This window comes from Myotis davidii, unplaced genomic scaffold (genome assembly GCF_000327345.1).
Source record: "Myotis davidii unplaced genomic scaffold, ASM32734v1 scaffold6, whole genome shotgun sequence".
NCBI classification, from domain to species: Eukaryota; Metazoa; Chordata; class Mammalia; order Chiroptera; family Vespertilionidae; genus Myotis; species Myotis davidii.
Window position 1 is genome coordinate 14,223,439 of NW_006383011.1, and position 12,786 is coordinate 14,236,224.

The 12,786-nt window shown below is 40.9% G+C and overlaps 1 protein-coding gene across 1 annotated transcript in view; it reads right to left on the minus strand.

Moving 5' to 3' along the window:
- Positions 1 to 530, minus strand: part of GTF2A1L (general transcription factor IIA 1 like) — a 29,212-nt gene extending 28,682 nt beyond the window's left edge. Inside the window, 1 exon segment of the mRNA XM_006778614.2 lies at positions 190 to 530. Coding sequence (XP_006778677.1) covers positions 190 to 210 — 21 coding nt within the window. The 5' untranslated portion in view covers positions 211 to 530.
- Positions 531 to 12,786: the final 12,256 nt, after the last annotated feature.

Genomic DNA, 12,786 nt, shown 5'->3' on the forward strand with positions numbered 1-12,786 from the left:
GGGAGCCAAGCCCAACTTCCGGCAGGGCTACCTGCCCTCATTCCATCCTCCCACACCGGGAACAGCGGGAGCCCCTAAGGGTGAGGCCAGGAGGGAAGAGGGTGTGCAGTGTTCGACCGCCATAAACCCAGGACCTGGCACCCTCTGCACGGAGACTGTAGGCCCAGAAACCGGGCGGGGCCTACTTACCACGGAGTTGACACAGGCCATGACGGTGGCTGCAACGCCTCGCCGCTCGCGCCTGCGCAGTACGCTGTGTGCTTTGAACGTCGTGCTCGCCGCGCTTTGAACATCCTCGGGTGCACGCTGCCTGCGTGGCTACGTAAGGACGTAAGGACGTAAGGACGCGCAGGGGTGGAGGCGGGGAGGAGAGGTTCACAGACTGAGCTGGGTTTCCTGGAGGTGGGGCGCCAAGGCGGGGAGAGGGTGGCCTGTGTGGGCAAGGAGCCAGCTACTAGTAAACCAGGATGGTTACATCTGGTCTGATCAGCTCTGGACCGTTCACATGACCTCTGAAGAACCTTTATTTTCTCAATCTGTGAAGGAGAAAAAAAAAGACTAAGAATAAAGCTGTATGCCGGTTCACCTTCAGCTCTGAGCGCGGTTGGGCAAGGAAAGAGGGGAGGCTGATGGTATCTGTTCTCTCCTACCCGATTTCTCTCCTCCCTCTGCGCCCGCTCGCAGCTGAACTCCAATAAAAACAGAAGAAGAACCAGGCTCTTCAAGATTCGTTCTCAAAGTATCGGACAGCAGCATCGGGTTAATGAGTCCCACCCCAGAGCCACAGAATCCAACGCTCAGGATGGGGCCCGGGCCTCTGTAACTTGCACCTGCCTCCGGGCGATGCTGAGGAGCACTTCATGAGACTCTGTCCCAAGACAAAGATTCTCAGCTTTGCTGCACGTTGACATCACCTGGAGAACTTAATAAAGGTTTGGCACTTAGGTAGCACCCCAGAGAGTCTGATCTGACCATGCAGCTACGGTGGAGCATCAGGCTGAAGGGAGCCAGCACCCCGGTGCCACCCAGGCCCGTTCCTCCTCGGGCAGAATCGCCATCTCTTGCTCTACAGTAAAACCCTTCCTCCCCTCAAGAGCAGAGCACCTAGCAGTGATGGCGAACCTATGACACGCATGTCAGAGGTGACACGTGAACTCATTTTTTTGGTTGATTTTTCTTTGTTAAATGGCATTTAAATATATAAAATAAATATCAAAAATATAAGTCTTTGTTTTACTATGGTTGCAAATATCAAAAAAAAAAAAATTCCATATGTGACACGGCACCAGAGTTAAGTTAGGGTTTTTCAAAATGCTGACACGCCGAGCTCAAAAGGTTCGCCATCACTGACTAGGGTATACCTTGCCTAGGGCAGAGGATAGATGTAAAAATAAATAACCTGCAGGATTAGGAAAGGGAAGAAGTCATCGATTGCCACGACTCTGCCAGTGAAACAGCCTTTCTAGCCTGCAGATCGGCCCTAGCCCAGTCAGATGGCTTATTTAATGATTAAAAATTCTATTAGGTTTAAAATTGGCTGTTTATTTATTTAGTTGTGCATGTGAGTTCAGTAGAGCTATTTATGCCCTACCACTCTTTATTTGCTTTTCCTGGGTCGGGTATCTTATGGTTTGTGAGTTTTAAGCAGCTGATTTATATGAAGCCCTTCAGAAGACTTTCCTAAATTGAAAACTATCTGAAATTTCTTTTACAAAAACCCAAGAATTATATACAGTAATGTTTAATGATTGTATCTCTGCCTGGCAATTTACTACCAGAAGTGTTCAAAGTGACTTATTTTTCACCCAAAATAGAAAGCTAAAAGCAGTCATTGATTCCTTACTGATATTATAAAATCCAATTAAATTATTCAAGCTGGGAAATAAGAAAGCTGAGAGGTCTCTTGTTTTCCATCTTTTCATACCTAGGTTTTAAAACTCTATTCATAGAGTCTAAATGCATAGGATTGGTAATCACCTAGCTTTTTGTGAGAGCATACTATTTTCTATTACTTCATTGTATATTTTACCCTCCTAGGGCTATACTGTAGACCATATATACTATTTTTGTAGTTAATGCTCACCCAAGGATACTTTTTTCTTTGATTTTTTTTTTTTTTTTTTTTTTTTTTTAGAGAAAGTAGGAAGGGGAAAGGGAGGGAGAGAGAAAGAGAGAAAGATTGATGTGAGAGAAGCACATTGATTAGTTGCCTCCTGCATGCACCCCCAACCAGGCCAGGGGTTGAACCTGCAACCCAGGTACTTGTCCTTGACTGGAAATCAAGCCCGAGACCCCTCAGTGCTCGGGCCAGATCTCTAGCCACTGAGCACAGCAGCCAGGGGAGGTCATACATACTTTTGAAATTAAATTTGAACCTTGTTACCCATAAAAAGTGTGACTAAGGGTTGAACTGTTATTGCTGAGTATATTTAATATACTACTTAGTAGAGTTACATTGAGGTTATGTAACTTTGGCAGAGCAGTGTCAGCAACTTTTCATTTGTCCCTTGGGATGTGTCTGTATGATGATTAGTAGACTCAGATGTAATTTTTTTCTCAAGATCAGACAATGGCTTTTAGAAGATATATACTTTAACCCACATTCTAGGTGAATCCAAATTACAAATCTGCTCTGGACCCATGGTAGCCCGTTTCCAGGATGCCCCCCAATGAGCCTCACCTCTTGGTATTTACAACCTTGACTTGTGCCCTCCCACATTGTACCATGGTTTTGCTGGGTAACCAATACAATAAAGCAGAATGATGGTGTATCACTTCCAAGATTAGGTTATAAAAGACTGTGGCTTTCTTCCTGGGGATTCCTTCAGATCACACACTTCGGTAAAAGAAAGCTGTTGGGATAAGGATACTCATATAGCCTATGGAGAGGCCCACCTGGCAAGGAACTGAGGTTCCAGCCTATGGCCAGCAAGGATCAGAAGCCACTGGACAGTCATAGGAATAACCTTGGACATTGATCCTTCCCCAGTTGGGCTGTCAGGTTATTGCAGTCCTGACTGACAGCTTGACTGCCTCCCTTTGAGAGACCTGGAACTAGAACCACCCCCTGGGCTCTCCCAGTTTCTCAATTCCAAGATACAGTGTGAGATAATAAACATTTATCATTTTTTAAAATATATTTTATTGATTTTTTACAGAGAAGAAAGGAGAGGGATAGAGAGCCAGAAACATCAATGACAGAGATCAATCAGCTGCCTCCTGCACGCCCCCCAGTTGGGATGTGCCCGCAACCAAGGTACATGCCCTTGACTGGAATTGAACCTGGGACCCTTGAGTCCACAGGCTGATGCTCTATCCACTGAGCCAAACCGGTTCAGTAACATTTATCATTTTAAGCAGTTAAGTTTAGGGGCAATTTAGCCGATTCTCTGACTGGACTGTGACTGGTGAAAGCTTGGTTTTCCCTCATTGTAATCTCAGCATTTAAATACCTTCATCAATCACAAGAACATTTGAAAAGTATGTAAAGGATTCTTTATAGACTATAATTTTATAGCCTCGGCCCCAGGTTATCATCAAACAAGCAAACAGTTATAGTCGTGTTATGGTCACATTTCCTTTGTCAATAATTCAAACTCAGAGGGAAAGTGTGTTCATACACAAAACACTTTTGATGCTAAAATTGAAATGTCAAGATCCCAAAGCCTCAGTGAGGCAATTTTACAGTGTCTATTTTTTATGTTAGTAAATAGAGAATAAAAAAGGAATGCTGAGCTTTGGTCCTTCCTTGAGTACTCAGTTCTTGGGAATTATACGTGTGGCAAAGCATAAAGCTCTCCCCCAGCTGCCCATCACAGTTCCGAGCATCAAGTTTTCATTTTCTCCTACTTTGTTTAAAGACTACAATATATATTTAAGACATCATTTATAAGCAATACCAGTTTCGTAACATTTAAGCAACTTTTAATAATCAGATTAATTTCTTTGCATTCTGTATGTTCTCATTACTTTTGCCTGGAGGTTTCAGTGATACTATTACAAAAGTAAAGAAACAATTTCACTTTGCTTATTGTGAGAAAAGGCCATATGTATGAAGTCTTTTCTCTGAATAAGAATTTTTTAAATGTATTTTAGAGGCAGCCCATTATTTTTTAACATATTAGATTTTACAAATACAGGGTATTTCAGTAACTGTATAGACTCTAAATAGTATGTTTATCAGTAATGAAAAATACAAGTTAGTCTATGAGAATATGGCTGAAGGCAGCAAATATTCATAATTAGTTTCTGAGCATTTTGCAACCAATGCACTAAACCCAGCAGTATTGTGTTTCTCTGCTTCTGTTTCATCCTTCACATCTTCCAGGAAATGAAAATACAGATAATCTCTGCCTCACCTTGTAACTTTGAAATAGTTACAATGTTGGTAGTTCTGATTTATTTATACTCTGCACTTTTGTAACATTTTCCATTTTCTAATACAACTTCAAAATCAACTTACATTATTTGAACATCAGATACTCTTCCACCATGATGAATCCCTTCCCCCTCCAACCCCAAAAGAATTTCAATTAAAATGACTGTGTGACACAATGCTATGGCCAACTAGTGACCTTATCACACAGTGGAACACTGTTAATGACCACATTACTGCCTATTTAAAAATGTTTAATAGTAAAAAGATGTGTACATTGTGTACATATGAAAATTCATGATTATAATTAACTCACAGAAAGTATGTAGGGTGACTTCAAACACAATTTTCCCCATGGTTACTTTTTCAATATTCTCATCAGGGTCTTGATAAGGATTCAGTAATTTCCTAGCTAACAAATTATCCCATTTTCATTTCTTTAATCACAATGTGTATAATCATATGTGAGCATGAAATATCAGCAAGGATAATATCTATTGTCTCCAGTTAACTTTCCAATCTAAATTTCTACTTAGAGAAGATGCGGGTATAGACCAATAAACTGAACGTAAGGTTATGACCTGGAGAGAACCAATCCACTTTGTTCTCAGAATAATTGTACTTCACTTTTTTCCTAACTTGTCTAATTTTATAAGAGGTAAATGGAAGCATCTTGCATATTCTATATCTTAGGTTATCTTAGGTGCTTCAAATATCAAGAGAGGCAGGGGCAACATGGAACAGACACTTCTTCCTAGTCCTTCCACTAAGTATAGCTAAAAACTCTAGATATTACATATAACACAATCATAAGAACACTCTGAAAGGTGGAGAGAAGAGCATAGAGCAATTAGAAACCTCACAACTGAAAGAATGATATAGCAGTTCATCCCCTGGTTTTCTTTTTGCCTTGTGTATACTGGGCAGGGTGCTTTTGAAGCTGGCAACCCGGAAACATCAATGGTCGCAGACAAAAAAGAACAAAAGCCTTTTCCTCTAGCCAAAGGACCAGGAAAGAGGCAGCAGGACTGAAAACTATTAGACAAATAACTGCTCTACTCCAGTCACATACCACAGGAAGAACTGGCCCCACCCCAGCCCTGTAGGGAGTTTAGATTTCCCTCTGCCCAGCTGCAATGCAGTGCAGCCATCCCCATAGTATCACTGGAGATGCGATGCCTGGAATTGTATTCCACCGAGCTATACTGAGGCATCCACACCACCTCTGGGGCGGCGTTAGAGAAGCCAAGACTTTCATTACTGCCCGGGGATACTGATTCCTCCCCCTGCAGAGCCAGTGCAGGCCATGTGAGGAGGAGTAACAACGGACCCCAGGGTGATGTCAGTGGACCCTGATGGGGGATCTGAACTTCCACGCTACCCAACCGTAATGAGGGGCTCCTCCCTCCCGGAGGGTTTCAACAGCCACTGAGCCAGAAACATGGCCCTTCACCTCCACCTGGCAATAGCACGATGGCACTCCCACTCGCCTGGTATCGGAGAAGACCCCCTAAAACGGAAGATTTAAATAAGATACAGAGTATCATAACAAACCAAATGTCCAGGATGCTATTGAAAATCATTTGTCATACCTAAAACCAGGAAAATCTCTACTTGGATGAGAAAAAAGTTAATAGACACCAACACAAAGATGACTAGATGTTGAAAGTATCTGACAAGGTTTTAAAGCAGCCTCATAAGACTGCTTTGATGAGCCTCGGCCGGTTTGACTCAGTCGATAGAGCATCGGCCCATGGACTGAAGGGTCCCGGGTTCGATTCCAGTACCTCGGTTGCAGGCTTGATCCCTGGCCCTGGAAGGGGCATGTGTAGGAGGCAACCAATTTCTCACATTGATGTTTCTCTCTATCTCTCCCTCTTCCTTCTACTCTCTAACAATCAATGGAAAATATCTTCAGGTAAGGATTAACAACTACAACAACAACAAAAAAAACCCACTTTGATGAGCAATTAAGAAAACAATTTAACAAGCACTTTAAACAAAATAATAGAAAGTCTCAGCAAAGAAATGGAAGATATAAAGAAAAACCAAATGGAAATTATATACTGAAAAAAATTAAAAATTCAATGGGCTTGCTATGAATTGAACTATGACCACCACCACCCCCCACCCCAAAAAAAGATATGTTAAAGTCCTAATTCCTAGTATTTCCAAGTGTGACCTTATTTGGAAATAGGATCTTGCAGGTGTAATTAGTTAAGATGAGGTCATACTGAAGTAGAGTGGGCCCCTAATCCAATAGAACTGAAGTCTTTATAAGAAAAGGACAAGCATACACAGAAAGACAGCCATGTGACAACAGAGGCAGTGATTGAAGGAATGAATCTATAAACCAAGGAACACCAAAGATTGCCAGCAAACACCTGAAACTAGAAGCGGTGAGGAAGAAATTCTCTGCCAAAGGTTTCAGAGGGAGTATGGTTATGTCAACACCTTGATTTCAAACTTCTAGCCAAACTTCAACCTAAGGTAATAAATTTATGTTATTTTAAGTTACCCAGTTTATGGCATTTTGCTATGGTAGTCCTAGGACACTTACAGGGCTCAACAGCAAAACAGATGGTAAAGGAAAGAATCAATGACTTGAAGATCGAACAATAGAAGTAACCCAATTTGAACAAAAGAGGGAAAAATAGACAATTCAACTGTAAGTGGATTTCTCATCAGAAACCATGGAGGTCAGAAGGAAGGGCCTGAAAGAAAAGAACTGTCAGCTCAGAATCCCATATTCAGTGAAAATATCCTTCAGGGGGGAGAAAAAAGGGATGAGGATCAAAACATTCTCTGATGAAACAAAACTAAGATTATTTATCACTAGCAAAAACACTCTAAAAGAGGGACTAAGGAAGTTTTTGAAATAGAAAAGAAATAATAAAAGAAGGAATATCAGGAAGAAGTAAAGAAGAACAAAAAGTAAAAATATGAGTAAGTATAATAGACTTTCCTTCTCTTGAGTTTTCTACTGTGTCTGACATTTGAAGCAAAACTTATTACATTGCCTCATGTGGTTCTCAAATTCTGTTATCAGTGGGGGAGGATAAAGTAAGGTAAGGTTTCTTCTGTTCACTGGTACTAGTAAAAATATTGACTGTGATAAGTTATGCATGTATAATGTAATACCTAGAGCAACCATGAAAAAAAGCTACACAAAGAAATACACTCAAAAATACTATAGATAAGTCAAAATGGAGTTCTAAAAAATGTTCAAGTAACCAACAGGAAGGCAGGAAAAAGAAAAGAGATACAGAACAGAGGGAACACACAGAAAACAAAAAGACAGGCACAAACCAGTATTAGCAAGGATGTGAAGAAAGTGTAAAATGATACAACTTCTTTGGAAAACAGTTTGGCAGTTTCTTGAAAATTTAAATATAAATTTACCATATGACCCACCAATCCCACTTATACCCAAAAGAAATGAAAACACATGTCCAGCCCAGCCAGCATGGCTCAGTGGTTGAGCATCAACCTATGAACCAGGAGGTCATAGTTTGATTCCTGGTCAGGGCACATGCCTGGGTTGTGGGCTTGATCCCCAGTGTGGGACATGAAGGAAGCAGATGATCAATGATTCTCTCTCATCATTGATGTTTCTATCTCTCTCTCCCTCTCCCTTCCTCTCTGAAATCAATAAAAATATATTTAGAAAAAGAAAACATCTCCACACAAATACTCATACATGGATGTTCATAGCAGCGCAGTTGATTATAGTAAAAAGGTAGGGAAAACCCAAATGTCCATCAACTGATGAATGGGTAAATAAAATGTGGTATTGCTGTATAATGGAATGGAATATTATCGACAATAAAAAGGAATAAAATTCTGATACATGCATGAACCTGGATGAACAATGTGGAGGAATCTCAAAAACATTACACTAAGTGAAAGAAGCCAGAGACAAAGGGCCTACATTGTGAATTCTATTTATATGAAATATCTAGAAAAGGTAAATATATAGAGACAGACATTAGATTAGTGGTTGCCTGGGACTGAGATGAGAACAAGGAGTGACTGAAAATGGGCTTGAGGGATCTTCTGGGGAAGACGGGAATGCTCTAAAACTGATTGTGGTGATGGCTGTACAATTGTGTGACTATAATAAAAACCATCGAATTGTACACATAAAACAGGTGGATTTATGATATATAAGTTAATCCTCAACAAAGCTGTTAAAAGGTGTCAGGAGAGGCTCTCTTCTTTAGTGTAGACACAATTTTTTTAAATTGTGGTAAAATACACACAACATGAAATTTGCTATCTTAACCATTTTTAAGTACAGTTCAGTGGCATTAAGTATATTCTTATTGTAATGCACCCACCACCACCACCATCTATCTCCTCTTTTCATCTTGTAAAACTGAAATTATATGCCTATTTAAAAATAACTCCCATTTTTATTTGGGTTTATACTCTATCCTTACAAGGAAAAAAGCACCTTCTGAAGCTACAGGATGGGTTCAAAACACTTTCAACAAAAGGTGCTCTCATTTCACAACCAGAAATAACACTTACTGTATCTGATGTTAGGTATTCAATGAAAAAACACGATCCCTAGCACATAGTAGGTGTTAAAAGGCTAAAGCTGCTTTCTCTTCTCTTTAGCAGCTTTTACAAACAAGATTAAATCAAATTTAAAACAAGCATTTTAATCTTTTCAGCCCTTTGAAGATATATACGTGTGTGTGTGTGTATTAAGGAAAAGTGTGATAGATTTTAAATTTCTTAAGGACTGAGGCTGTGTATTATTCATCCTTATATGCCCCCTGAGTGCCTAGCACAGTCCCTCCATTAATAGAAAGCATTCATTAAATCTTATTGATTTGAAGTTATTGTTAAAATGATGTAAAATGGAATTTCTAGCCCATTTGTGGGGAAATAATTAGGGACTAAGATGCAGCTATCCTTAGGAGAAGTAGTACATTGATCCAAATTCATCCTATCATTTACTCATTCATTCAATATTTTTTATTCAACATATAGGTTATCAGCTCTGGCTAAGGGATCAGCACCATAGCATTGGCACTGATACTACCATCACCTACCACCACCTCTGGATTTGGGCCTCTTCCCAGAAAATAGGAAATCAGTGGGCAGAGCACTCCAGTCAAAATTCCAGCTGGGGTGGAGGAAAAAATAAATGCACAAGCAATTACAATATAATGGGATTAGTCCTAAAAATCACTTACGAAAAAGACCTAATGTGAATGGGGATAGTCTGGGAAGGCTCTCTGTAGTGGGATCCCTAAACTAGGATCTGTGGGATGAATAAGGGACAGGGGAAGGGGGCCAGGAAAAGTGTGCCAGGAAGAGGGCATGGTACAAGCCAGAGCTTGGGGCATGGGAGAGAACATGGTGGGTTTGAGGAAATGAGAGCAGTTCGATTTGGCCAAAAGACAGAGACCCAACCGGGCAAATATGGCAAAGCTGAGGCAGGCTGGTAATCCGTGCCAGGTCACTGACTGCAGCATGGAGTGTGGGTTGGAGGACGGCCATGCTGAAAGCAGAGAAGCAGTTAGAAGTCTGTGGGGTCAGGAAGAATGAGCAGCCCTGTTTGAAAAGCATGCAGCTGAAGCAATGTCTACAGGGGAGGACAGCAAGATCTACGTTACTGATGTATATCCTTTCCGGGCACTCAATCCAATAAGGCAAACAGGAGGAGAGGGGAGGACCCCAAGGGACTTGAGGAGGTTTAGGGGATGGGGTGGAGCAGCCAAGGATGGAGAGAAAGGCAATAAAAAGAGGGCGACAAACATCATCCTGTTCACAATTTTACCCAAGGCCACTTCCGGTCCCAGTGTGAGTTTAATATAGAATCTGTCCTTTTCCACAATGAGTACTTAGCGAAGCCTTTGAAAAGTGTTTCAGAATATCTCAAAATTATCCACTTGAGAGGAAGGCTCTTGGCATTTAACAATGCCACTGTTCACAGATGCTTTTTCCCACACCTTTAAAAACTGTCCTTTTCACGGCACTTGACCTTTCAGTGGAATTCTCTCTGAGTAGTGTAAAAATATCAAAATAAAACCCTACAGAAAAGGACAAGCACTGCAACTGGGTGCCATCTCCCACCCACCACGCAGCCACTTCCAGGCCTGCAGTGTCTCTCAGAGATGAGAGGCAGAAAAGGAGACTAAATTCCATAGTGTTCTCAGTTCCCAATTTACAAAATAGTTGATATTCAATCAAGCATTAGTATCAGTAAAGAGCACATAAATTGAAAGACATGAACGAAGTATTCAAGAAAATAAAATTAGCACTGGCCAGTGTGGCTCACTTAGTTGGAGCATCGTCCTGTACACCAAAAAGGTGGTGAATGCAATTCCCTGTCAGGGCACATACCCAGGTTGCAGGTTTGATCCAGATCAGGGTACATACAGGAGGTAGCCGATCAATGTTTCTTTCTCACATAAAAAAAAAGAGCAGTGGTTGGGGTGGCTCAGTGGGTTGGGTGTCAGGATGACACCCAGAGATTTGATTCCCAGTCAGGGCACATGTTCTTTCTCCTTTTCCCTCTCCCTCTCCCTCCCCCTTTCTCTCTCTAAAAAACTCAATGAAAATAAACCAAAAGAAACTGAAAGTCCATCACAAAGGAACCTTAAAGGGATTCCACAAACACCCACCCTCTGTGAGGGGGTGAAAAGTCTCTGAATACAATTCCATTTCTGGAAAAGAAACTAAGAAATAATACTTTGGCTATAGAGACATGCCTGCATCTGTACCCATAAACTCTGCCTTCCCACCTATTGCAATAAGTGAACTTTTCATGCCCTTTTCTAAATCAGCCCCTCTGCTAGCACCTCCAATTCCATCCCCTCATCTACCCAGAGGTATAGCCCTAGTATTTTCTCTCTCTGTCTTCTGAACCATCATTTTTCCTTTCACTAGTGCCAGCATGCAGAGATAGACACCACCCAGTGGTATACAAGGGTGGGGAGGAACAGTCAGTCTTGGGTGCAAGTAATAATGGAATGCATTGTCGGTACAGAATCTATCTACTTATATAAAAACCATGGGTGGTGTTCATCACGACCACAACCACAGCGTCCAAGTGGAAGGAAGTCAGTCCTGCAGGGGTTGTCTTGGCAACGGCTGTGCCCTCCCCTGAGCTGTTTCCTGGAGCTGTTTCTGGTGAGGGTGGGGTTTGAGGCAGGAACCCGCCCTCGGAGCATGGACCCACTGAATCCCTGGTCATTTTGCCAAGGGCTGCGCCCTCCCCAGCTGTTTCCCATGTGGCCTGAGGGAAGAATCCACCCTCAGAGCACCAGGAACACCCAGCAGCAGTCAGTCCTGGGTTGCTGAGGTGGAGACCACAGCATGGTAGAACTCTGGGTCTGGCCCAACAGGGAGCATGGCCGACCTTCAAACCAGTTCTTGCCCCAATCCTGGGTTTAAACCATAGAGTAAAAATTTTAAAATGATTGTAAAGATAAAGAAATAGAACCTGAGTTACTTCAACTCTGTCATTCTCTGTGACAATTTGGAGTTACTATTTGTGTCTTTAAATTTTTTTTTAAAGTGAAATAGAATGTGAAGGGCAAGATGTAATATTTTTGCTTATTAATTTTTGTTTAGTTACTTTACATATAAAATATTTATTGCATTTGAGTAATAATATATTTAAAATTGAAGTTTATTTTATTTATTTAAAATATATATATTTATCTCAGAGAGGAAGGGAGAGGAAAAGAGAAATAGAAACATCAATGATGCCCAAGCAGGTGCCCTTGACCAGAATCGAATATGGGACCTTTCAGTCCGCAGGCCTACTCTATCCACTGAGCCAAACTGGCTAGGGCTATTCTTTTATTTTAATCATTGTCTTAAAACTAAAGAAGGAATATAAAATAAAACATTACAGTAGCAGTTGCTTAAGTTGTACCCTTTTTTGCATATATTCTTATGTTATTAAAATTCACTTGTTAGTTACTGGACAACTATTTAAATAAAATGTTATTATACCAAACTGTAACAAAGAACCAAAGTACAAACTGTTAGGTAAATATAAAAACTATTGAATAAATAGTTGTGTTTTTCTTTTTATCCTGAACAACCCTGGAGGAATTTGCAGGTGTTTGTTTGCAGGATTGTGAAACCAGTAACCAGTTCATAATTATTCTAAATTTCATAACAAAATCTAAAGAGCTCCCCACCAATATGAAATAACATTGACTGGTGGAGCTCAACCAAGAAAACATTTAAAACCAAAACAAGAGGTGTTGAAGCAATGGCTAAATTTATAGTTAATGAAAACCCTGAAGCAATACAAGCTGACACATCCAAAACACCCCATGATAGAAACACCACAAGATTCAGATGACATGGGACTGAAAGATGACAAGGTCCCAATTTCTGTAAGCATTAACGATGAGGAAGAGAGGGAAATGTTCAGC